This window comes from Enoplosus armatus, chromosome 21 (assembly GCF_043641665.1).
Source record: "Enoplosus armatus isolate fEnoArm2 chromosome 21, fEnoArm2.hap1, whole genome shotgun sequence".
In the NCBI taxonomy this organism is placed as follows: domain Eukaryota; kingdom Metazoa; phylum Chordata; class Actinopteri; order Centrarchiformes; family Enoplosidae; genus Enoplosus; species Enoplosus armatus.
The window spans coordinates 12,506,423-12,533,906 of NC_092200.1; the positions used below are offsets into that span (position 1 = coordinate 12,506,423).

Here is a 27,484-nt window from a genome sequence, read left to right on the forward strand (position 1 = left end):
TTAAGACTGGACAGATGATCTTGATCTTGAGTTTATCCTTCGTAATAAGCTCAAATAGAGGACCAGTCCAGGTGATTACCTTTTGCTTTAGCTGGAAACTCTCTCTGAGCTTCCTCTCCAGATCAGAGATGACCATGTCCTTGGTTTGCAACTGGATTTTCAGGTCTTCTAACTCAGATGCAATCTTGACCAAGGAACCGGCACTATAGCAGAAAGACAGAGAGAGAAAAGGAGGATGTTAGATGACAAAGAATTACAAGAAAAACATGATCAACTGCTGATATATGGTACAATTTCCAGTATGTGTATTGAATAAGTTACAAATGTGATCTGAATTACAGAGGTGCCTAATTATTATGATATTATCCAAATACAGTAAATGCTTATGGACAAACACCATGAAAGATCTAGCATATGGCAATGTTTTTCTAGGCCAGTCTTCATGCTGGTTTACTGTATTATAAATTAGAAACATGAGAAACGTATCACAAAACGAACCCTGAATGAACCTTGATGGTTAATGAAGATGCTTAAATAAATCATGTAATGCTTTATAACATAAAATAAGTATGGAACACTATGGAAACGGCATGCAGTGTGTATACAATGTGATCCAGAAAAAAAATCTAATTCAAGAGCAGCAAAGAGATGCTGAGCCTGGTGAAATTTGTGCTAGGTGACAGCAACTGGAGCTGATATGCGTCTGTGTGTGTGTGTGAGTGTGTATTTCCCAGCGGTGAAAATACGTTAACTCTGCCCAGACACCTTTCTGAGTCACCAGTGACAGCTGTCACACACCCAAGATGGAAGGAGGAAAAAAAAGAAGAAAAAAACAGATCACACGGTACTGTGCAGTACTCTTCACAAACACACATGCACGTACACACACAATTTCATATTTACCAGCCTCATGAGATGAGTTATTCTGATGAAACTTTGCGCAGATTAAAAATGTTAAACTCACATTTGATCAAGCGTGTCTACACGTTCGCACCAAGCAGCGACGGAAAGGCAAGATTTGACAAAAGTGACATGTGAGTGGATAGAGAGCGCTGAGAGTTAAATCTTTCACTTCAGGAAAAAAAAAACTTTTCAGTCAAATGGAGTAAAAGCCACAGAGGAGAGTGTGGAAAAAAATGACTTTAGATTATAGTCTGTTTCTGTCTCTAGAAGAGAATGGGAAAGTGTGTGTGCTGCTGTGCTATCAATTCACTTGATTTTTTTTATTCCACTCTAACTACAGTGTTCCTTTGTTACGAATTATCACTTTGCTGAGCATTTCACGTAGAAAATCTGTTTAAAAAAGAATGTACAAAAACTGTGTGTACTCCTAAGCATTCACAGAAGCCTTTAGATGTATATAAATGTGTAGACAAAGACGATCTCTCCCTAAAGAAATGCACAAATTTCAATCCCCAACTTTTACAAAAGACAAACAGATAGACAGTTGCATTATAACATGGTTTTTTCTTATTATTTTAGGGCCTTTTCGGTGGAGGGGAAAAGCTTGGTCTATTTATTAGCATTTTCAAAACTTATTTCCCTGTCAGTCTGGTGGAAAAATACTTAAATCACCCCAAATTTAGGAGAGATTCTTTAAAGACGAATGGTCTGAAATGGGAACAAGTTGAAAATCGAAAGATGGTTTTGAATGAAAAGTAACTGCAGCCAATTTCATCCCTATTTTCACCTGCACAGTGGGGTGGTGGGTTTAGAGTGCTGTGCGTATATGTGTGTGTATACATGCATATTTGTACTATATGAACACACACACTCACACACAATACAGTAGTTGTGCTAAACAAATGACACAATGTCAAACCAACAGATGAACAGGGAATTCCTATTTAGAGCCATAAGTGTTGTTATGATTAGTGTGCGGACAGAGAGAGCAGGGCGAGTGAATGTGACTGAAGAGTGTGTGTGTGCATGTGTGTGTGTGTGCGTGTATCACCGTGAGTGTGTAATATTAAAGCAGGCTCTCAATATCTCAAGCTGTCACTCAAGCCTATTAGGCAAGGCTAACAAAATTAGTCATGAATATGCAGTAATAACATGCAAATTGCCACCCTTCCTCCTGCCCTGTGTGTGTGTGTGTGTGTGTGTGCGTGTGTGTGTGTGTGTGTGTGTGTGTGTGTGTGTGTGTGTGTGTGTGTGTGTGCATATATGTAAGCGTGTATGTGTGTTTGCCCTCAGGGCTATAGACATTGGCTCTGTAAACCCAATTCTTTCTACATCATTACAGCGACAAGACATAATTCATACGAATAATATAAACATGCATGTAGCCTGGCATAGAGTACATGCACATGCACACACACACACCTACGCCGGCCTCTTTACATGCCAGGGCTAACGTACTGCAGGTTGTTGTTAAACATTTTATGTTGAGAAAAGAGTTTTAGGCTTTCCACTGCCACATGTTATGCTTAAACACACTAACACACACACACATTTGCACATGTGTGTGTACGCAAACATGTAGATTGTCTGTTGCCCCCATGTCCCCAGGGTGATGTTTAACACAGCCTGGGTGCTGCCACAGCAATTAACCTCCCTGTTAATGAGAAGAGCTCTGTCAAGCAGCCAGATGGCACCGCCTGGCACGCTGCCATGCACACACACGCACATGTGCACACATACAGTAGTACATTCACAGATACACACTCTCACACATAGATATGCACATATACACATTTATGCAAGCGCACGCACACACAATCTTGTCTCCCCCTGCTGTACACCTAACTGTTGCTGGTTGTCAGTGCCCCTCACCCCTCCCTCAGGCATCCCCCTCCCTCTTCACTTCCCTCCTGCACTGTCTTCTATGGCTCTCCATCCTTCCCATCTTCCCTCCCTCCCTCCCTCCATCTCTGGCAGCTGCTTATCCATGTCGCAGCACTGCAGATGTCACAACTCACCAGCTGGGAAAACAGCAGGGGAGGAGAAGAGAGGAGAAGGTTTCAGAGGAGAGGAGGAGTTTGTTACATCTCCATATTTGACAGAGAAGCAACCAGCTGGATGGAGATTTATAGATTCATACACGATTGATTGATTTAGTCATTATATTGATCTTAAAATATCTTTTTTATTACAGTACAGATACAAGTTTCTACAGTCAGTTGTATCATTATGAATTTTATAAACAGACCTACTTATGAGAGTGTGCGATTGGGGAGCTATGTGTACTGCACGTGTGTGTGTGTGTGTTAATGAGCGTGGCACTTGGCTGGGGCACGGCCCGCTGTGTATGTCTGTCTGCATGTCCACACAGCAGACCACCAGGCCCGCGTATTGATCAGTTAGCTTGGCCTAATAGGAGAAGAGGAGCCTGACCTGGGAAAGTCAATATGGAGAAAAAGAGACATATCCTCCTCCTGTCCTGGGAGAGAAGTGCGTGTGTGTGTGTGTGGGGGGGGGGGGGGGGGGTATAGGGACAGAGATAGAAAGTAATGTGCATCTACTACTGTCACTGCAAAGAAGAAACTGGTAAGGGGAGACTCAGGGGACTGTCAGGAAAACAGCTGGACAGTAGAAAAACAAGCAAAGCCATGAGAAAAATAATAATTTAACAATAATGAATCTCCAGTCTCCTAAGCCTTAATACCTTATCACTTTTGTTAACAAAGAAAAGTTTGGAGTTTTGAATTAGAACAGTTACACTGAGGGATACTGCCGGAGTGTGAAATAAGTTAAGTTCCTACCTTTCCCAAATGAGAATCAGGATATTCTGTCAAAGCTCCTTTTTTACCTAACTAACTTTTGACTGCTTTTGGCAAAGGAAAACAGCACTCAAGTTAACTCAAGTGTAAAAAACTCTGCAGGAGATTATACTAAGGGAAAATAATTAAAAAATTGGAGGGAGATGGAAAATAAAAAACTGACACCCACTCACACATCAATACATCGATAGATCAATGTGTGTGTGTGTGTGTGTGTTCTTGTACGCCATTTCAGCTGAAATATATAAATAAATCTGTAGATAAACAAAAAACCAGAGGAAATGGAAAAGTAGATAAAAGACTTAGGTTTCACCATGCACACGCACACATACACACACACACCTGGCTGAGTGATGCTACCCTGGAGGGTGGCTTCAATCTGATGTGTTTAATGTTGACGCTGGTGGCAAGAAACACACACACTCACCCGCTGTTTCAACCTGCCTGTCATTTCATTTCATGAGACCTGATTTACTCATTTCATTTATTTCATTTTTTTTTATTATTATTATATGTGCAGCCATTTAAAACGCTCAAGGTGTGATGCAAATCCCCGCGCCTCTGACAGCGAGTACGCCGACTGAGGATCCATCACGCCCTTCAGTGCCTTTCGCGGGAATGGCAAAGAAAACCCGTACAGCCACAAACTCAATTGTGCCACTTTGTGCCAGACCACCAATTCCTGCTTGGCTGGGTGCTTTAATTGGCTGCACTGCAGGCTGTCAAACTACTGACTGGTTACTTCCGACCATACTTGGATGTGTTCTTACTTTTCATATGACAGCTTCTGAAAAAACAAATATTGACAGTAATTTCATCCCTATGTTTCAAAATCAATTTATTTATTTTATGTAATCACACTTAAGTTACGTCCACTTTTACGATGTAGTATTTGACAGAGACCTATTACTTAACATGTTGTCAGGGCAAGACCTCAATGGATAGTTGATGTGAATAAGTAGTATTAAAGTGCATGGTTGTTACATTTCATTGTCTTATTCGCAGGATAGTTTTCACTGACAAAAGTCACCTTCTCAAATGTATCACACTGCTAAAGGCCTCTACCATACAGCCAAAACTAAACATTTTGAAAATTGTCACCAGGTAACTAGCTTCAGCAAGCAATAGAGATTATCAGAACTCAAGTCATTTTCATATCAAACCTCTCCCTGGTCTGGTGAGTCCGGGTGTCTATCTTGGGATGGAAAAATCGGGAATAGGTACATATGTATGAGCATGAATATTTAGATTCAGAAAATGCTTATTTCATTAGTTTTGTCAAAATGCGTGCAACTTAAGAGAAAAATCTGTCTTTCCAGAAAGGTGTAAAGTAGAAACGGAACAGGTCTTTAGGGGCCTTGGAGCACTGCATGGTGGGAAATATCACATGGGGATTTGCATATTGCCATGGGGACAGTGGTGTTGCAGCGACTCCCTAAGGAGCTCAACCTCCCTAAGGAGAGACAGAGTCCCTGAGGCCAACTCTGTTACCTTTCTCTACACTGGGTGTATGTGTGTGGTCAATTCATGGCGATATTATAAAGAAGTTATTAGTTATTTGAGTCAAGAGTAAACTTTTCCTGAGAAAAAAAGAGTAAGAGCTGAGTAACTAATAATCATTAGAAGTCATCCATACAGCATGTCTGGCTATACATACCTGTGTGGGATGTGAGCCGGAGGTCCAACAAGCTCATCCAGCAACAAAGCCTTCAGATCAACCTCAGACATCTGGGAGAGAAACACATGGGGCATTTGCAGCAATGATTATTCATTTGCTATGGACATGAGGAGATTGTGTAATGTGCAGCTTGAAGTGAATTTTAATGACAGAGTACATTATCATATGGGAAAAAACACTGTACTTGAGTTTCTGAAATATAACTAACTCTGACATATTCACAATAATACCACTTTGACTATTTATTAATTAGACACTCAATAAAGAGAAACAATTCTCAAGTGCTATAAACTGTGATGAAGTTTGACAGTACACAGGAACAGAGGTGTGAAGTGTGTCACCCCTGACTAATTGCTTCTGCTCTGCTCGTTTTCAAAACAGGGCCAAAAGTGCACAAATCAACATTATCTAATGAGAGCGCTGACAATTTCAAATACAGAAGAAAGAATCGAAGATGAAATTTGATTACTCTAATGACTTAATTTGGCTTTCCTCTTTAGGGATTGAAAAATATATATTTAATGCAATAGTAGCACAGGAAGTCACTTGCTCTGAAAGGACATTGAGAAGAAGAGATAGTACATTTGTAGATGCAAAGACATGTGGTCTCCTGTTCATTCTCAGATACAGTGCAACTCCTTGGACTCAAATAACCCTGGCCATTAGCCTGTCTGCCTGTCTCTCTCTGTCTCTTTTACTGACTGAACATTGGTCTGTGGAGGATGTGTGGGAAATACAGGTCAGCAATGTTATTGTGAGGTCAATTCATACTGTATCTGTGCAAAAAAAGTACATAAAGAAAGAATACAAATGAACCTAGCGCAAAAGAGAGGTAAACAGCTACAGTGGGCCCAGCTTTTTCATTACACAGGACGATTAAAAAGAGAGAACAAACACAAGGGGACAAAGGACAAGAGGGACGGACAGGCAGTTGAAAAGAGTAAAGAGGGAGATGCAAGTACAAAGAGAGAGAGAAAAAAGAAAGGGGGCTTGGAAGAAGGAGAGAGACCTAGCAGTATTGGTGAAATATCGGCCACTCTATCGCTGTGGTGACAGGGGTCACTCTGGGAAAAGGAAATCAATGCTGACAGCAATGACTCACAGGTCAACACATGTATGTGTATGCGTCTGTTTGTGTGTGTGCTTTAAGTATGGGCTTGCGTGTGTGTGTTTTTAAATTATGCATACGCTAAGTGTTAAGTATGTGTATGTGTGCAAATGTGTGGATGCAGGATATGGGGTAGTGAAACAGTAACCACACAAGAACACACAAAAGCATCAAAAAAAAGAGGAGCTGGAGCGGATGGAGCCATTATATGTGAAGTTAATATTTGATGCATGATGCGGGCAGACTGGCTACCTTTATGTCTGCCAAGTGAACACGTTGCTTTTTAGGACACCACTTTAAAATACAGGAAACAACAACTGATAAACACAGACAGACTTGTTTAGTTCCTCTACCTGACTCCACTGTACAACCTTTTCCAAGAAGCATGAAGATCTTTTTTTATAAGACAGCTGTTGTTTGAATTTTATAGTGTATATTATCTTTAGTAGTATCTCTTATTCATCAAAATAAAGTGGGCTTAGTTGTCCCCCAAAACAACATAAATAAAGGCACACAATTACGCATACACACAATATTTTCTCCCCCAATCATAAAACATTCATATTCCAATGCAGCCGCAATGTGACAATGAGAAGACCTGGCACACACAGAGGTCAGTGGCTAATATAGGTAGGCTGTGTGTGTTTGGCAGTGTCAATATATGTGTGTGTGTGTGTGTGTATGCATGCCTTATATACCCTTGGGTTAGCAGGAGTTACGACCTGCTTACATTATTAAGGTGAGTAGTGGGCTGCCTTATGTATGCCTAAACAGCCAGTCCATTCATTACAGATGCAATCCCCTAAGTACATGAATAAGCACACGGCTTACTCTCTCTCTCTCTCTGCCTCTCTGAACTGTAAAGGAGACAAAATATTGGTGTGATGCAGAGCGCTTTAGATAAATCAGAAACAGGGGCAAATTAATAATATGGAATAAAACAACATTAGCTGATTAAGTATGTATGGCAGAGTGGCGGCTGCAATTTACAGGCAGCTGGGTTGGGTGTCCGGAATAAGGTCTCATTACGGATCACAGTGTGTGTGTGTCCATCCTGTTAGTAATCCGTCACCAGTGGTCTCAGCTTTATGAAAAGGCCTGCAATCTATGATAATGAGCCCTGTGAAGGTTATGACCACGGTAAACTCATTTGTTAGAGGGAGGGCTTGTGCGTATATATGTGTGTGTGTGTGTGTGTGTTTTTGTTATGTGTAATACAACTATACCATTAAAGGGTGGTGAGGATATATACTATTAAAGTAATGGTCAAAATCAGCAGAGTGCATGAGTGAGAGAAAAAGAAGTACGAGAGTGAGAGAAACAAAGAGCGCATTACACGGCTGTTGCATCACTTCGTTTTCTCACTCTGTTTTAAGACAAACAGAACAGGCATATGCAATGCATTGTTACAGAAGGTGCTCTGTCTATAACAAGCAGGACTGCTTCTTCCAAAGTGATCACGTCTCAGTCTCCAGTAGAGGAGGCAGGGATGTGGAAAATAGTCACACAAAAGCTGTCACTATGAGCCTGTTCACTGATAGACACCGGAGGAAAGGCAATAATAGTGGCAGATATACTGCAGCAGTACTTGTAGTCAAAGTACATAGTATTAAAAGTAGAAATGGCAGCAGTACTTCTACTAAGATAGGAAGAAACAAAGAAAACTTATTGTGGCAACAGTCTTTCACATAATCGGTTCACTTTCTCTCTCCACTGTCACTGTCCCTCTTTTTCTTTCCTTTGCCCTCCATTTCTATTCTTTTGTTTCCCGCCTCCAACCTCTCTCACATTCTCTTGTCTCCTCCTGTCTCATCCACTTGCCCCTCACCCTCGCCTCCTCTTTCCTGTTCTTTTTTTCTTTTTTCCTTCCCCACCTCACTTTTGCTTTTCTTGTTTCTTTTCTATCTGAAAATAGCCCTCCATTTACGCAATCATTCCATTTTTCCACTCCCCTCCATTCCTTTTGTCTGGAGCTAGGTCAACTGAAAGCAACAGAGGAGAAAAAACAAAAGCAGGAACGTGTGTGCGTGAGTCACGAGATCACAACAGAAAGCGAGGAGTGAAAAAAAAAATAGGATAATGCGACTCGTAGTTTGTGATGGTGACTGGAAGGAACATGCCAGCGTCTTGTTCTACTATGTCAAAGCTCACATGTTTAGAGTAAGTGTGTACTAAAAATGTGGACTTTAATTTTGTCCAGTGTGAGCTTGATGCGAGTGTAAAGTGATGCAACTATGATGATAGCCTACAGGAAAACACACACATCTGCTGCCTTATATTCAGGGCTTTTCTCTGTGCCATATTGAAAAGATACTGCATGGCATCAAAATGCACTCGATGAACCTATATATAAATGTACAGAATATATATATACCCACACAAGTTTATTCCATTTTACATTTTACATTCGGACAGTTTCTTACGACATCTTCTGAAAATATATTCGTCCTATCTGTGCAATCTGCACAGCGGGAGTCGTATTTACAATAGTGATGCAAGACTTGATTGTAAAGGGACTCAAGTGGTCACAAAGTTATCATGTTACAAATTCTACTGGCAGTTGCTTTAAAATATGAAATTTCCCTACCACCCCGATTCATTGCAGAATGATTGGGAGAATGTATATAAAGCTTACTTATAACCTGGGGAGGCGATACCAAACCCACAGTGGCAGATGTCTGCCTGGTTTATAGATTATGCAAAACATTTGCACAATAAACTCTTTTTATGAACCTGCTCTCTGTCCATTGAAAGAAGAAGCATTTTTACATTCAGCAAATGGTGTGCTGCAGTGCTTTTATGTTGCTTCACTGCTAGCAACAAATGCTAAATCATTAGCATGGACTGTAGCAGGGCTGCAAATAACTTCAACTTTATGTGTTTTATCATCAATTAAAATGCTTCTATTTTTGCAATTCATCAATTAATTGTTTAGTTTATAAAAGAAAAATGAAAAGTGAAAATACCAATTACAGTGTCACAGTGGCCAAAGTGACATCTTCAAATTGCTTGTTTTGGCTGACAGTCCACATCCGATATTCACTTTACACTACCTGTAAATACTCAGCTTTTTCAATTTCAAAAATTTACCTTTATATTTTTACATGTATGTTGTCTGTCAGATTATATGTTAAAGCACCATCAGACCACGGCAAATTCCCTGTAATGTATGTTACTTGGCAATTAACAGTTTCTGATTCTGATTCTGATTCTGATTCTGAAAGCAGCAAATCCTCACATTTGAGAACCTGGAACTTAAATTATAAATCATTAATAAAATTGTTATAGATTAACTTTCCGACCATCTGCTCATCAATTAATTGACTAATCATTTCAGCACTACATTGTAGCAAATAGGCATATTCACACCAAACACAGTAGGTGCTTTAAAGTTTTGTGTCCAAGATAGATAAAAAAGTTCTGTCCTTAAAACAAAACTGAAATAAAATAATTACCATACAGGTTAGGGAGCCAGAGTCATCTCGGTGTATCAGATGGACTAGTTACAGTCCCATCCTGTGGCTGATATATTAACAAAGGTTTACAAGGGCAGAGCACTACATATGTAAGTTTGGCCTTATGGCTGACCTTACAATGCACTTAGTATCCTGTACAGGGAGTAATGCTGCAGCCACTCCTACAAGCCATTTATTCCAGCTAACGACCGTCAAGCACTCATAAATCAGCATTAGGAACCTCTTTCGCCCTCTCTCTCTCTCGTTTAGTATCCCCTCTCTCTGGCTCCCGCCTTTCCTCTGATATTTTCACTCTCTTTCTCTCATGCTTTCTTGTCTTTGTCCTTGTCCACTCATTTTTACATTTTACCTCGTCATTACACTTGCAACTCCTATCATCCCACTTACTTCCTCCTTGTCTGTTTGTACATACCCACCTCACGCTATTTTTGTTCATATCCTTCTCTCTTTTCAAATAACTGCTTCGCTTTCTTCTATCTGTCCCTGTCTGTCTGTCTGTCTCTCTTGCTTTTCTTCCTCTTGCTCCTCACCTTTTCCCACCCTTCCTGTTGTTTATGTATTGCTCCTCTAACCTCCTGCCATCCATCCTGTCTTTCTGAAAATTCCTTTCCCTGCAGATAGAGACGGCATCCCTGAAATGTCTAACCTGGTATTGGCACCTCTATTGATTTTAATTAAGCTAATTAGTTCGTTATTTGAAGGATCAAACAGGGGCATCCATGACTGCATAGAGAGAGACTGGGGGTTTGAGGGGGTCGGGGACTGGTGGGGGCAGTGAAGTTAATATGGTAATGAAGACGATCAATTATCACTCACAGCAAAGTCATTAACAACAGCATTAGCATAGTCAACCATCGCAACCCCCTGACCTCCCCTGCTCTCTCTTTCTCACTCTCACTCCCGCTCTCCCTCAGAGCAGCTGCTACACAAGCAAATGTATGTGTGTGCGTGAGAGAGAGAGAGAGAGAGAGGAGTGTGTGGGGGGTGATAAAGGTCACAGTTCAGAGACCGTTTTTAATGCAGACCTGAATTGAGTTTCCACCTTCTGACTTGAGCGGAGCAGTCACTGCAGGGTCAGCCAGGTTTGGAGCAACTGCTTTTTTTGCATTTTGTCCAAAGCATGAACAGTATACAGGTTAGCCAGTCTAATTCTCTTCTTAATATCAATAATGCTATTAGAATTAGCCTCACTGAATTGCTAATGTATTTGTGTCGCTCCTGTGACATGGAGACAGTTTAAAGCTTCATTTTAATGCATCTGTATGTGTGGTTGAGAAGCAGTGTGTATGAATTAAAAAAGTTGTGGTCACCGTGAAAAGAGGGCCGTTTTGTTGATGGCAGAAAAGTTCCTCTCTTGGAGATCAAGAGGTTTTCATCCAACAGCTACGCCATAACTTACTGATTTCATCTTTTATGTACTGGTTTGTTGAGCTACAGTCAGGAAGCAAAATGGGTCTTAAGAGTGCTACTGTGCACGGTGCTCCTCATGACAGGGAAAATTATGTTCTCATTAGCATGGATTAAGTCATGAGACCAATTTTCTCATTTGGTTCCTGGGCCTTGAGATTTTAATAGCCCCTGTTCTGTCGTTTATGGGGAATGTCATAAACAGTCACTTTTTGAATCACACAAAAAAAAATTGAACACTCTTTCCACAGCTGGAGATATTTCCCAGCACTCAGTTAGCAAATTTGTAGTCGACACTTATTATAACCTAGTTGTTTCTTCTCAGATACAAATAAGACAAAAGAAAATTAGGTCTTCTTAACCCTGTCTTTCACAAACAATGGAAGCTAACAAGCATAGCTAATGGGATACTTCTAATTTAAGCCACAGCACAACAGAATACCACACATCTCGAGTACGGACACAGAGTCGCAAAAATCTGTTTACTAACGTGTGGGCATTTGGACTATGCCTGGTATGGTAATAGTTTGAAAATTGTGTGGGAATGGTGAGATGACAGGATGAGTGGATCAAAGAGAAGGCCAGTGATCCCAAATGATCCCTACTGATCTGTTCTGATCTACTCTGATCCCCCTCAGGCCTTCACAGTCCCCCATACTGCCCTGCAGGCCAGGGGCTAAACTCTGGGAATTAAAAAATCTACCCAACAGACAAACACACACAGAAAGACTGCACATAATGCACACACACACACAAAAGCAAAATTGCAAATATATACAAAGACATGTCAATTGAAAAAAGCACAAAAACACTTGAACACAAACATAAAGAACCAAGAGATAACAGAAAACATCAACGTTGTGCATGGGTTAACTTTGCAGGATGAATTGTGTAACAGAGTTCAAGTCTGACCTCAAATTCTGACAGACAAAAGGTCAGACAGTGACCTAAATAGGAATTTACACCAGTGATCCTCAATTATTTGTAACAAATTCTTTCAATAACTGTTGAGAAATCTTGGACCGACCGTAGACAAACTATCTCTGGACAAAAGAGTTCGACAAACAACTACTGACCAAAAATATATGATGACATGAACTGACACATTAAGAGTGAGACTGGTTATTTTCCCTTTCCTAATTATACGTCTTAAATTAAAGGCTTTATTCATCTTCTAACTGCCATTGAAAGTTGGCAACCATCTGGCCAACAAAAGTATCTTCAAGCAAGATACTGAATCCCTGCCAGCTCCAGGAGTTGTTCTGGAGCTGCACTGGTGCCTTTGACCTGCCTGGAGTAACGCAAGTGGAAAAAAAAACATTTCTACAGAGACCGAGATTGAAGGAAATGACTCCTCACAATATTGGTTTTTATTGTAACCAATTGACACAAAGAAAGTTCAGCATTTTCCGAAAATCTTTTCACTAGCTGACAAGATCACCACAAGGACTGGAAGTCTACATCCTAACACTAATACAGATTCTCTGAGTGAAACACCAAATACGCATCTACATCTAAATCCAAACTGTCCCGTGTCAATGAATACTACACTACTGAAGAGAATGAAATCCTTTGCTGTTACAGTTTGTTGCTACAGCTTACATGAACCTCAATATGAAGACCTTGGTCAAATAGTATTTGCACAGAATTGCTAATTGGGGGGTTGCCAGGTGAGGACAATAGTGTCCCATTGGCTATTAATAGTAGAGAAGTTGAATGGGTTTTTAAATTATTCCCTTATTCCACATCGACTTGATCTTCCACATACTTAAGGTATTGTCCTGTAACCACTTAAAGGGTACTACAGGTTACAGATGTTCAGTATTATTCACCAAGTACAGTTTAATTCAGTTTTGTATTGTATGCAGGGAACAAGATGATGCTACATCCGTCTGCCTATGGATGATAAATAGACAACAGGCTAATTGCAGCAGTCTAGAACAGACAATACATGCCTTTGATTTCATGATATTATGACCACAAAACAAACTCTGTTTAGTGTCCATTACAGTTCAACCCTATTGTACGTCAACAAGACCATACACTACGATTCAATCAGACGTTCGCCAAGCTCCTATTACAGAGCTCATTGCATCGTTTACATGGTGGAACAGTCCATAAGTAGCTCTAAATGCTCTTCATTTGATTGGATTTCACATTATGGACATCAGAGCAGAAACACACTGTTGTCCCCTGACTATCCTAATAGACTGTTGAGTGAGGCAGTCCATTTGTTTGTATTTGTTTACCAATCTAGACCTCGAAAACGTACAAAGTAACATAAAGAGATAGTGAGAGCATTGTTTAAGACAGGTGAAAATTGAGATTCAAATGCTCAGAAGATGGGTCGATGGCACGGCAACAAATTATCATGTCCCCTCACGCTGTGTCTCTTTGTCTGCCGAAAGAAGCTGTTGTTGTCACAAACAATAACAAAAATGTGCAACCGGATGAACTAAAGGACTCTTGGCAACTAAGAGAACGTCGGTTTTACACATTTTTTCTTCACCTTTTACCCATTAGCTGTGAGTTTTTGTAATCTGCACAACAGAGCCAAATAAATAAAGTGCCTAAAATTCCATTACTGACAATAACTCATCTGGAAACTAATCGTGGCCATTCTCACCATTCAGTAGGCAGGTACTGTGCCATAGCTTGCGAGAAACATATGTATTATACAGCCTATTCAGTGAAGGCATCTGACAAAGCTCTACAGAACAGAAACTATGTAGATGCTGGTATTTAAATTAAGTTTTAAATTGATGAAAGTAAAAAATCGACAGTTTTGAATGTATTGCATTGTATTACACTGACCTTTGTTACCAATGTAGAGAGCATACAGTTAGCCCTCTGACCTTCTCTATAATAGCAGATAAGTACCTTGATGCACAATAAGCCATAATTACTTTTCTGTGTGCAAAATCCACTCAGAAGAGCAAATATTGACAGAAGCCTGGCCATAACTAAAACCGAACAATACCTTAAGGTCACTACATCAAGTGATGACGATGTCTTTATAGTACTGCCTTGTGTTGATGCAATCTTGGAAATAAAAGAAGAAAAACACTTTGGTAGAGCATATTTGCACTCAGCTTTCCACCCCCAGTCCACTAAGAATGAATGCTAATTTGTGGTTTCCTCCGGAAAATGGTGGGGGCCACAAACTTAAAAGATAATAACAGAGGACCTTTGTTTGCTTGACTCCTTTTACAGTTTACATGCAGCTTACTATTAGAGTTTGCTGTATCTTTCACACCAGGTCTCAAAAAAGAATTCCTGCCATTATGCTTAAAAACAGAAAACTGTGGAACCGCTCCATGCTCGTCCTAGTTGCTTTTCTCTATTGCCATTATTCTATATATGATATAATTCTGTCTAAACAATGAGTCATGGACTTAACTGTTAAACATATTCATTGTGATCTCCACTGATTGGATTCTGTAAAGTCGAAGAGGCCTTGGCCTCGAGTAGTGTACACAAACAAAAGATCTTGGAGACAATGGTGGTGCATAATAGAAAAGAAAGCCATGAGCTGTTATTCTCTCTTGTTTTCTCTCTTTTGAATAAATTCTTACCACTGTCATGTTTATGCATGCTTGATATTTGTATACAGATGCTGTTTATGAGTAGGCATTCATTCTATTGACATATGCTGCTCCACTTACTGCAGATTGGTAACAGGAAGGTAATGTGTAAGTAAGTACATTTATCTGTATATATCCAAAGGATATAAATCGGGTTTGCACCCAAAGTTCATGTTACAAATCTTTGCTGGGTTTCCCCTGGACAGCTGAGCCCGATTTTTCTTTTACTTTTCCTTTGCATTTACAAGTATTTCATGCTCTTGTTTCATACATGTGTGGGCATACACAAGGGGAGTCGTGGGTATCTTCAGGTTGTAGTTTCCATGCACTAAAACATACTGTATACATTACTATCCAAATTTCCAAACTTGTGCTTTATCAGCCCCTGAACAAGTGTTTGCATGTACAATAAAATTTTTGCCATTGCCGGTATACTGGGAAACATGACTCTAACAATATACTAAAGCTCTTTATGTAATGAAACCATTTATCATAGGGAGAGTATTTTCTGCAGATGGTTCTCCTGGTGATATTAATATCTGTTAAGGAAATAAATACCATAAAGATTACAGTTTAAAAGGTTATTTGTTTAAATACAGAAATATCAAAGAAAACAATTATACTGTATTTGGGCCAACTATTTCATTAAGCCAAAATGCTATAAAAACATTTGTAAAATCTTACCTCCAAAATACGATCAGAGATGCCTAGCTTCATTCTCCGGTTGTAAACTTTGTGGTCAGCTTCCTTCTGCAGCTCCTCAATGGTCTGAACCAGCACCTGGTTCTGGTCTGCGAGGTCATTCACATAAGACCGCAGGAAATTTACTTTCTTCTACAAGAACAACAGCACAGCAGGATCAAACAGTGGGTTATTTGCTCTGTTTTAACAAGCTGACAGTAGAACCAATCAGTTTTCTTTCTATAATACAAATTGTTTTATTTTATTGAGTCAGTCAAATCAATGACAAACTAAAATTACCGTTTAGAAAGAGAGAGCAGTAAACACATGATTGGTGCATCAAAAATGATGTACAACTTGGGTCACTCAGAAACAAAATCCAGCCATTTTCCAAAGAATTACAATGATATAAAACTATTTTCTATAGCTTTGTATGCTTTAGGGAAAACAATTACATTTTTATGAACATATAAACACAATCTTCATAAGTATCTGCCAAAGTTTCACTGGCACATTTTTTCATTAGTTTTCCCTGCAATATCCATATATTATTATTATTATTATTATTATTATTATTATTATTATTATTATATATTTATGATTATGTTTAGGCAAATAAAACAGATCATTGACAAACATGCAACTTTTCACTGAGCTATAAGAACATCTGACTACCTCCTACATCGGGGCCAAAAGTTGCCAATGAACATAAATCACTATTGCAAATTAACTGCAATATGAATGTAATTCCTAAGAGACAGAGTTGCAAAGACAGTACGACATCTTCCCTGACCTATAAATGTAGTACTCCCTCTTGGCAAATCAATGTTTTTGAAATTGACAGATTACAGAAGTGAGATGCATAATTTCCCGTCAAAGTTATGTCAGATGTCACTTTGACACACAACTGAATGAGCAGAAAAACAGGGACCTATATGCCTCCAACGATGGCCTCAGAAAGGAAACATGAGAGCTCCCCAGACAAACAAGACAACACAATCTGAAAATGTATGTTTTCTTTAGGTTTATTTAACCCTCAATGTAGTCACATTGAGATTAAGAATCTGATTTAACATGCAATGGGAAGTCAAAAGTCTTGCAGGGCAGGTTGTGATTCTTTTACTTTGTGACAAAAAAATTGTGGTGACGGTGAAATCTACCGCTGATGGTCAGAAGCTCTCATTCCACTACAACAAGTAGTATATGCATTTTTAACATCAAGAGTAAGACTCACAAAACCAGAGCAGCAACACCTTGCCTGTGAGGGAAGTTGAGATGTGTAATAGCCCAAGATAACATCATCAAAGCGAATTATGCTTTACATCAGGTTTATGGCAGCTTTACTGCTTATTGTGGTAAATTTTCACGTTTAGTTTAATAACAGGTCAATTTCCTGTCATTGCCCTACTTTCAGCATGAACCATCACCTTCATGAGGAGTATTGAGTTGGTTTTGAAATTTAAAACATTGTTTTTACTTTCCAGAACCCAAGACCTCTATATAAAACTAGCCCTGCCAGACAAGGAGGTCAGATACTCTTGGCTTTCATACAGCAGCCCACCTAGGACTCACAATAGATGCCCTCTGAACTGTATTATCAGAAAGGAATACTTCATGAGCAGGCAAGAGTACGTAGTTGGTCAGGGGTTAGGGCAGGCTCAGGAAGGTGTTGTTCCCTGTTGGTGCTTTGTGTCTGGAGGAATGAACTTGTAACTTAACATTTTACTGTTTACAAAAAATAGGTCACCTGAACATGCTCCACAGCTGACTAATATAATATATCAAATCCTCACAGTTCTTCAGTACAGTCTTTCAGGTCAGTCTTTTATCTCAGTAAAGGGATTGTACAGGTAGCCAGATAGCCTACATGTACAACGATTGCAGCTCTGATAAAAGGGAGTGCCACTGAATTTCAGAATTATTTTGCCTTAGAGGAGCACCTGTACGCCTGTGTTCATAAACGTCTGTCCCCTACAGCCAAAAAAAGTCAACAAGCAGTTTATACCGTCCCCTGGTGCATAATATAACACTGATGTATAGCTTCAGGGAGAGTAACCTTACAAAGAAGGTAGATGTGACAGTATCTAAGATAACATTTTAGGGTTGACATTGTATTTTAAGGTGTGGAACTAAAAATGCATCCGTTATATAAAACTCAACAGCATGTTTGTTTACTGTTTTCTAGCTTTGGAGCAGCTATTCATGATCACTGCCCTAAAGCATAAGAAAAACTATTTTTTATATGAATTATTTAATTGGGAAGTGTTCTAACATGTTAGGAAACATCCTAAACCTACAATGGGTTCATGGATGAATGAGTGCTGTGTTTTCAATGGACAAGCTTCATGATTAACTGTGCACATCAACCTTTAGGACTTGGGAGCTCCTGGGTTCTAAACACATAACCTTGTTAAGCAGGCCCGCGACTGGGGCCGGCAGACCGAAACCCATCTCTGAAACCTTGTTACCCCTGCTTTGATGCACAGCCCAGCTCACACAGGCTACATTCTGTAGCTAAATGATGTCACATGACAATCCTGATGATTAGAAACCTCTCTTTTTTAAATATGAGTGTGGATCTGTGTTCCTGATCTCTGCCGCTCAGATGGAAACATAATGCAATTTGCCACCTGTTACAAGTGCTGCGGCTTTATGAAAGCACCCCTGCGCTTCCTCCTGTCATTTGTCTGACAGGATGGAGGTCATCTTCTGATGCCTGAGTCACGGTGGACAGGATGCTCTTTGATTTGTATTGGATGGATGATAACCTAATGACAATAGATGTCTGCAGAAAATTACACATCTTGTAGAGACTTTGGGTCTGGATGGGGTCCTCAATAATGTTTTTTTAACATAATTTATGCTTTTGACTGGACCCATGAATGTAACCCAGTGTCCAGAACCCTGCAGAGTTTCTGCAGTAAAATGTGGACCATTTTGCTTTCAGTGTTAATTTAGTCACTACAAGTTACAGTATTAACTGGGGGTAAATATTTGACTGTCATCATAATCTCGTCCTTTATGTGAATATCACTCCAGAGAAGTGTCTCGGGATGGTACACATTTACATAAGCCACATATACCTCACATACTCTTGCAAAGGTTTGACTGTATCACGACTCATAAATGTCACCCTTAAGGTCATAATGGCAGCGGTGGGATTCGAACCCACGCCTCCAGAGAGACTGGAGCCTAAATCCAGCGCCTTAGACCGCTCGGCCACGCTACCGATGGACCCTACTTACTGAAGGTCATCACAACTCACCTGCAACAGTTCCTCTCGGGTTACAGTTGTGTCCAGCTCCACGGATCTCAACCTCTGCTCGTAAAGTCCTTTGAACTCGTTTAGAAGCTGTCTAAAGTTGTTTGTCTCAGTCCCAGGACCCTGGATGGCAACTTTCAGCTCTTCTTCGCCTGAGGAAGAGGGCAGGTTCAAAGTATCACTTCCCTGTCCCGACAGCTTCGAGTTGTCCCCTGACTCTGGTGATGTTGTCTTATGGCTCATGGTTGTGCAAGTTTTCAGCATTGCTCGAATAAAGTACATGCACCGTTTATGAATCAAACCACGCAGGCTTAAAAAGGCTACCTAGCTAACACTCAAAATCATGGCATGTCACTCTTTGCACAGCCTTATAGTTTACATTATTAGACAACTGTATAGCAATGCATTTTAACTGCATGTTAGACGTTATCTGTGTTACTGTATGTGAATTACCGTGGCTTCACCAACAGCTTGGTCGCTATGTGCCGTTACTACAACGGAGGACTGCGCTGGGACTATTATTTCTCTACAGACCGACGCTTCCCCCTGCAGTTTGCCGCTGCGTTGTCGCTGTGTGATGTGATTGGCCAATTCTGAAGATTGGTGTCGTAATCGTGACGTACCTACACACAATTGGTGAGTTTTCCTTAAGAGGCGGGGTGCATTTTTACAACCCGGAAATATAGATCGTTTTCGTCGTATCAGGCAGGGAGTACTGGACCACATTGAGTTCACCTTTCCCCTGAAAAGAAATGGGTAAATATAGCTATATTCATTGTGTAGCGAACATTCAAGTCGGCATTATTTTCTTCCATATCCTGGTATGTCCGCAGGAAGCTCAAATGCGGCTCGTTTGCTTCTTTTGAACGGCGTAAAGGCTCGTGGTATAATGTTATTATTGTTGCTGTCCCTGTCACTAGACAGTTTTAGTTTTAAAGCGATATTTGCATTTAAAATCAAATCGATTGTTGATGTCTATCGATGTGCATACGATTCAAATGTCCAATTGTTGTGAATGGTATGATTGGTATTCATCACGAGTCCTCTCCAGGTGTATTTACCATCTGCAACTTTGGATGGTAACCTTGTGAGAGCGTGTTCCTTCAAGAGTATGTTATACAGCTCCGCACATAATTCCATTATTCCTCTAAATAATCAGTGCCAGAGATCAAAACCTTCCACATTGAGATTCAAGGCAAAGTTGATCTTATTGATTTTCAAGAGGCTACTCACTTCATTTCTCTCATCCCAATCATCACTCCTCTACTCTTATCTGTCTCTTAGTTATATCTCTCTTTTCCAGTGGCTTTGACTGCACCGCTCTTGCACACTCTGCCAAAACCTAATCCCCACTGTGATTATCACATAATGCTCTTGCCTTATTATCAAAATGGGGCAGATTTGGGTTTTGTTGTTGTTAAAGACTGATGGGCATGGGCTAAAAAATTAAGAGACAATGTCATTATGAGGTGAATGTGGAGCGGCTGATTGCATGAGATTGAAGTATAGGCGTGTGGCTCTGGAGCTACACACTTAGTGTAATGAGTGTGTTTTTAAGGGAGTCACTGAAGTTAAATTGGGCTGTGATCTCACTCTGGGGTCAGAAGGTCATTTTATACAGTTTTCCAGATGAAGGCAAGTGATAAAGGCAGTGGGGTTATCTGTGCGCTTATTCAGAAAGAATTCCACCCTAGATGGATTAGCTTTATAATTTTACTCATAAAACAAAAAACATTATATTGCAGATACACTATGACCTATTTCATGAAGAAAAAGGGCTACAACTAATGGCTATATTTTTTTCTGACCAAGGTTTTAAATTTCAAATATTTCAATTTTAGAGGCTCTAATCAGCAAATATTAGGCATGACTACATTACTAACAATTCATTGATTATCTTATCATGTCATCTGTTAATTTTCAATTGTATTATTATTACTGTCATTTCAGTGCAACTCTAGAATCCATACTTACCAGCTTTATAGACTGATAGGAATTGGCAGACACAAAACCAGCTGCTAGCTGATATTCTCTAAACACCAGTGTGCTAAATTATATGTGTAAAAGTCTATACATCATATTCAGCTATCTCTAAGTATCAGAAGATTTTTTTTCCATATTTGCAGTGCACTAGTCGTAACGTACATTGCCAGAAGGCACATTTTTCCTTATTTTTGCAGGAAATCAAGGCATTAACTTCCAAATTCAGATGAAAGTATAGCATGTCAACATGTGCAATTTGTAGCGGCAGCAATCCAATTCCCCAAATTGATTCACAGATACATATAAAGGATGAATTCCTAAAAGTAGCATCTGTACAGTGGCCTTGACTGTTGTGGCAAACTCTTAAATCTCTCATCCTGCAGTGGCCTTCCCATTCACATAGATTTACTGGACTTCCTGGGCTTCCCCTCAGTTTCAAATTTTCCACTCACATTTTAATTGTTGCAGAGATTAAAAAACAGACAAAATGTTTTCACTTTTATTATGCTCGTGGTTTTCATGCATAAAGAGGAACTAAGAATTGTGCTGATCAAATATTCCTCAGCATAGCACATTTTATTTGCATGAGGTGAGGCCTCAGTGCTCTCTCATTGACTCCCAAGAAAGACACAACTTCGGTTCTCTCATTTATTAGCTGTTCCGCTTTTTCTTCCACATTCATTGTGCCTCTCTGCCCTCTAAATGTTTCATTACTTTTTAAGTTGTTTTTTTGCAAACCCCTGTACTTATTACTCACACGGCCTTAGCGTACTCAACCTTCGTACTCATGAAATCAATTAATTCTCTTAAATAATTTACCTTCTGAGCAAACCCGATTAAGCAGAGCACATTTTTTTGTGTGTCAGATGTGCTGTTCTAACTGATGTGTATTTTTTTTGTGTTCAGGCATTAACTTGGCCCTCACCCCATGGCTCGGAGGAGTCTTGGGTGATTAGAGAAAGAGGAGAGCCTTGATAAAGCATTAGTGTGTGACACACACACACTCACACACACACAGCCTGAAGACCCCTCTGTGCATTTGCACACATTAATTTTTCATGAAACAGACTCATAACAATTAGTCTGGTTACCGCCTGGGTAATCTTAGCGTCCCCGTAATGCCTGTGGTCTGCTGTATGACATCACTCTCTTAAAAGTTCTAAATCTGACATTCTCATCCGTTTTCATAGTGAGGACATTAGCAGGCCATGGCTAATAGGCCCGCACTCGTTCCTGGCGAAAGAAGGGCAATAAAGTGAGGGAGTGGGAGAGAGAGAGAAAAAAAGAGACTGGAGTGCTCAGAGAAATAGGTTTTATTCACCAGAGCTTTTACACAAATTAATTTACATGAGCGAGAGAAGAAAATGTAAAGTTGTAATCCAGCATGCTTTGCCAATGCATAGCCTATTTCTCGCTACAAGCATCATAGAAAGCCAAGTGAACGTTTATGCATTATTTCAGCAAGTATATTATGCTAACAACCATAGCTAAGTGCTTAGGAATTTGAGCACTGCACCACGCCAGGAGCTAAATCGAGACTTTTGGACACACAGTTTCCAACTGGCATGGAATGATAGCCTTGTGAGCAGCCTCAGAGCCCTTGTCCACCGCAGAAAAAGCAAAAACGCAATCCCCCAGAGATACTCCACCTTCCCAGCATCCCTCAGTCTTTAGTCCCCTGTCCTAAACACCCTCATCCCCCTCCCTAGACACCAAAGTCAAGGTCAAGAAGAAAGTGCTTTCTCTTCCTCTGTCTATAGGCTATTCCCTGGATGCCCGCACCTCCGTATAACTGAGCCGCGTGTGCTTCAGGAATGTTCCCTCCTCCTTTATTGTGACCGTCAGTCTCAAGGTCAGCTCCTAGGGAGAGGTTCATGCTTATCTATTTTTCCCCTCCCTCATTTTTCCTCCTTAGCTATCTTTGCCCCCAGTTTTTCCCCTTCACTGTATCAGTAGACAGTAGTTCAGAGCTCCCAGCTGGGGGTTTCATGACGTGTTGTCTGACGTGTCTGTCTTTTTTTGTCTATCTCTTTGTCTATCCGTCTTTCTGTTGGGTAGCTGTCATTATAGCCCGTTGTCTAGTTTCCAGTGTACCCGGTGCAGCTGCGAGGCTTCAGTCTGATGCTCTGTACGCTTTTTGTTGCCTCGTCTCTCCTTCCTCACACTGGTCATGGCCCCTTTTGCCTTGAAGCTATGTTGCAGCATGTTTCCTGTTAGATTGGATATTGTTGTTGTTGTTGTTGTCTGTAAGCTATGGCAGTCAGCCTTTAGTCAGTGCACTATCTTTGTCTGAACAAGATGCACAGGCCAAGGGAACAAGGGGAAAAAGAAAAACTCATCTGACCTGAATCAAAATACCCTTTAATATTCCAAGGAAGATGATTTAAAAGTATTTTATACAGCTCTGATAGAAAAGCAAGACCCCAGACTTTTCAGGTGAATTTCTCTCTAACCTGCTTTCTGACACTGTTGGTTGTCAGCTGCCGACTCTCCAAGAGAGGGCATTTTGTCTCTGGGTCTGTTGGTTGGCTGACCCACGAGAGAATCGAGTCAATATATCTCATCAGGTGTGTGTGTGAGTGAGTACATCAGAGAAAGAGTCTGTCTGCTTGTATCTGTGTATAATATTTTGTGTGCAAATTCTGTAGTGTGTGTCTCCTAACACACACCGTGCCAGTGCTCTGTAAACACTGGCATTGACTGTGACTTTTGACTATTACATAAGGAACATGGATTTCCAGCTGTCCACGGTAAAAGGCCTGTAAATTCAAATGCTTAATTTTTATAGGCAGCCCGGCATTGACTGAAGTGTCTGCTTGTTATATATTTGGCAAGTGCTGCAAGTCTGAAGGGAAGCTGTCAATAGCAATCCCAGCTATTGATATGGCAGTGGGCAGGAGATGTTACTTGGCCCCGACTCCGGCATCCCTCTGATCCCTCTACATCATAATTACATTAATATTGACAGACCCTTGACAATAGTCACATTACTATTGATAGGTGGCTGTCAATACCGTGTTTCCCCAAATAAAACATATTCATTCATAACTTGTAAACTGCTCGATAAAAGGCTTTGAAAAGAATATTGGACCCGGCCGGGTTTACTCTCCCGAGAGGGCTGCTGCTGTGACGGGGATTTCCACCACCTGGCTGTGTGTGTAACTATGGACTGATAGATTAATTTAGCTCTGTATTAGAGCGCTGCATAGATCAAGGCTCCCCTTGACATACATACGTAGTCTCACACACACACACACACACACACACACAAGCACAAGCACAAGCACATAATCTGCACATTTTCTCCCATCAAGGAAAAACTTTCCGATTAAACTAAACAAATGGAGCCTGTTTATTGGTTACCATACACACTCAGACTACCTCTATTTTTTTTTAATCCAAACTCTACTTCCGTCACAGGCGAGGTTCTAGTCACTAAACATGGCAGCATTTCAAATACAGCTCAATGAATTTGTCACACCTGCTTACTTCAGCGTGAATTCACTCTTTTTTCATTCATTTGCTAATTCTAACTTAGTTGGACGGTGTATCCTGGCTCTATTGAAACATCATGAATACGCAGATGGTCCTGTGCACCACAATAAACCCGAGCATTGCCACCACATATTAGAATGTTTTTTTTACCTCCTCGAGAAACGTCTAAAGTGACCATCATCTCTCTCTCTTTCTGTCAAAACTGCCATATTTACCCGGCTGAAATCTCTTTTAAAGCCTCGTGACAAATCCTGTTCAGCGAGACACAAAAGCCACTGTCAAAAAAAGGCCTCTCTGTCTCTCTCTCTCTCTCTCTCTGGGCCTCTTGCTCTGTCTCTCCTTGCGTTAGTTAGTCTCCCACTTCTTAAGCGTTTCATTTGAGGAAAGGGCAGATAAAACTGGGGGAACTGTGAGCAGTTTGGAAACGTATGCAGCGCGAAATAGCCCAGACGTCACAATGGTGAGATCCCATATGGAGTCGACTCTAGGGGGAGGAAAATTGTTCCACATTTGGCAGATGTTTACGGTGTACCAGAGACTGTGCCGTTAGCCTAATCCCTAGTGATGTGATTTGTACACACACCCCTATCTCCAGAGGGAGCAGGCACCAAGAGCCCCTGGGCTTCGCCTCCTGTGTGTGTGTGTGTGTGTGTGTGTGTGTGTGCGTGTGTGTGTGTGTGTTGGATTGTGTGTGTTTATACACTGGAGAGAGCAGTCTAAGACCCCCTGCTCCTCTGCATTGCGCAGCTCAAAGGTTGCATTAAGGACGGGTTTTACATGTGAAAAGTGATTTCCGTTCGTATGTATAAAGAAAAAATAACCTTCCTAACAGGATGGGCCTCACCTCCGGGGCCTCATTCCTCCCAACAACCCAGCTGTCCTTTACTAGTAGTGCCTCTGTATATATTTTGTTCATGTTCATCACTTTAATAGATCAGGTATGGTGTTGCCTATACGTTAATGAGGTATTTAATAATGTAAAGTCATGAGACATTTATGGACTTGATTCTTGCCAGTTTTAGGGAGAATTCAGTTGTTTTTTGGGGGGATTTTGTTTTTGCATTGGGGATAGCCTTTTCTCCTGTTTCTTTTGTTTAAAACATGTTTACTTGACTCTTGAGCCCCTTTCTTTGAGCCACTCATGGCAATACTGAAAAACATGATTAACGTATGTCATCTTGTTGTTCGTATTTTTCCAGCAGGCTTTGAAAGCGAGGACAGCCAAAAAAGGACAGCTGGAAGTTCTGGTCCAGAATCGGATGTTGACCCGCAGAGCCCGGTCTTGCGCATCAGCCAACTGGATGCCCTCGAGCTAGACTCAGCCCTTGAGCAGCTGATATGGACCCAGTTCTCCCAGTGCTTCCAGAACTGCCGCCCGGGGCTGCTCACCCCGCTTGAGCCTGAACTGAGGGCTCTGCTCCAACTGCTCCTGTGGAGGTTTACATTGTATTCCAGCAGCGCCACTGTGGGCCAGTCTTTACTGAGCCTGCGTTATCATAACGTCCTTTCCTCGTCTTCCCGTTACAGACGTCTGTCCCGCAGGCAGACGTTGGGTCTGGCCCTGCTAACCGCAGGGCCACGCTGGCTCCAGGAGCGTTTCCACAGCCTGCTGCTGTGCTTGGGGTTGAGTTCAGGAGGGCCTGTGTCTGAAAGAGACGTTGGTTTACTCCAACAGGGCCTCCGCAATTGCCTGACCCTCGTTTCTACCATCGCCCAGCTCGCAGGTCTCATCAACTTCCTGGTGTTCCTAAGGAAAGGTCACCATCCTGTCTTGGCTGAAAGGATTGTGGGAGCCCGGGCGATTTTCAGCAAGCCCAATGTGGTCCGGGACATAACCTACCAGTACATGAACCGTGAGCTGCTCTGGCACGGTTTTGCTGAGTTCCTCATCTACCTGTTACCACTAATCAATACAAGGAAACTGAAGGCAACACTGTCTTCAGTTGTTTTTGGGGGAGAAGGTGCTGATGGGGAGGGAGTTACAGAAGGGCAAGGGGTGTGGAAAGAGTGTGGACTGTGCGCGGAGTGGCCGACCATGCCTCATACAGTGGGCTGCCAACATGTTTTCTGCTACTACTGCATAAAAAGCCTCAGCATTGCAGACGCTTACCTCACCTGCCCCAAATGTGGTGCAGAAGCAGGACTGCCTGAGCCGGTCAAGATGGAGGTGGAGATGACTGGCAGGTGATGGGATGAAAAAGCTGTCATGGCTGCAGTTAGTTTTGAAATAGCAGGGATTTATTGAAATAAAAATGGTGGTTCATATCTTTCTAGCTGAACGAATGGAATACACATATGCAGTGAAGAGACTCATGACTAACCACCTTTGTGTGATTATGTAAATATATCTTACCGCATTTTGATGAAAATGTATTAAAAAAATATTTTGTAAAGACGGAATGATATTAAAACATGAAGAAAGGGGTTTAACAGTCCCTGTTCTGTGAGCAGCCCTCCTTTTTCACAAGGTAGTCGTGTATGAGTTTATGACTGGACTTCAGTCTTTATGATGTCTGTGTCTTTTCTGAACACACATCGACCTGCTATGTTTAATGTATGTGTGCATATATTGACAATCCTCTGTCTCTTTCATTTCTCCGGCTGGACTTTGGACAGAACTATTTGTCTTTGGTGCACTGGACAGACTACAGAGAACCACACAGAGCATATATTTGATGAGTGAACGTGTTGATTTATGCTCCAAATTGGCTGTGTGTTAGCACATGTGTGTGTATGTGTGTGTGTGTGTTTGTTGAAATGGGAATATTTGTTCTGATGAAAAATGCAGAAAGTCAGCTGAATAAATAATGGGAGGAATTTCTGATGCCTCTCATCATGGCCAAATTAGCATTTGTTGTGTATTTTGTGCCTAAATTGTATTTCAACATCATTAAAATTGATAGAGTGCTACCTCTTGGGTGTTTATTTAGTTAAGTGGAGGAGAGAGAGATGAGGGAAAGTTATAACAATCAGCACACTTCTCTCTAGACAGGCCCGGTCGTTCTAACTCCTATTATCCGTTTTCACAGCACCCCAACATGCTCAAGATCAAGGGGGCAGCCGGGGGCTTGGATTGACTCTCTCTCAC

General features: G+C 41.0%; 2 protein-coding genes and 1 non-coding gene across 4 annotated transcripts in view; 1 reads left to right on the plus strand and 2 right to left on the minus strand.

The window, feature by feature from the left end:
• The window catches only part of LOC139304590 (putative uncharacterized protein MYH16), an 85,143-nt gene extending 65,982 nt beyond the window's left edge, over positions 1 to 19,161 (minus strand). The window contains exons 1-4 of the mRNA XM_070928523.1: positions 18,922 to 19,161; positions 15,660 to 15,809; positions 5,380 to 5,450; positions 80 to 203 (exon numbers count right to left, since the gene is read on the minus strand). Of these exons, the coding sequence (XP_070784624.1) occupies positions 80 to 203; positions 5,380 to 5,450; positions 15,660 to 15,809; positions 18,922 to 19,161 (585 nt within the window). The remainder of the gene's footprint in view (positions 1 to 79; positions 204 to 5,379; positions 5,451 to 15,659; positions 15,810 to 18,921) is intronic.
• trnal-uag (transfer RNA leucine (anticodon UAG)) lies at positions 18,804 to 18,885 on the minus strand. Its single transcript has one exon. It is a non-coding gene; the product is annotated as a tRNA-Leu (tRNA).
• A 481-nt stretch (positions 19,162 to 19,642) lies between the features above and the next one.
• Positions 19,643 to 27,243, plus strand: pex2 (peroxisomal biogenesis factor 2). Of its 2 annotated transcripts, XM_070928332.1 has the most exons (3): positions 19,643 to 19,674; positions 25,596 to 26,038; positions 26,072 to 27,243. In XM_070928332.1, the coding sequence occupies exons 1-3, from the start codon at positions 19,671 to 19,673 to the stop codon at positions 26,582 to 26,584; spliced, it is 960 nt and encodes a 319-aa protein (XP_070784433.1). In that variant the 5' UTR covers positions 19,643 to 19,670; the 3' UTR covers positions 26,585 to 27,243. The 2 variants fall into 2 exon arrangements, with proteins under 2 accessions (XP_070784433.1, XP_070784432.1); XM_070928331.1 differs by having other exon boundaries at positions 25,596 to 27,243.
• The last annotated feature ends 241 nt before the right edge of the window (positions 27,244 to 27,484 follow it).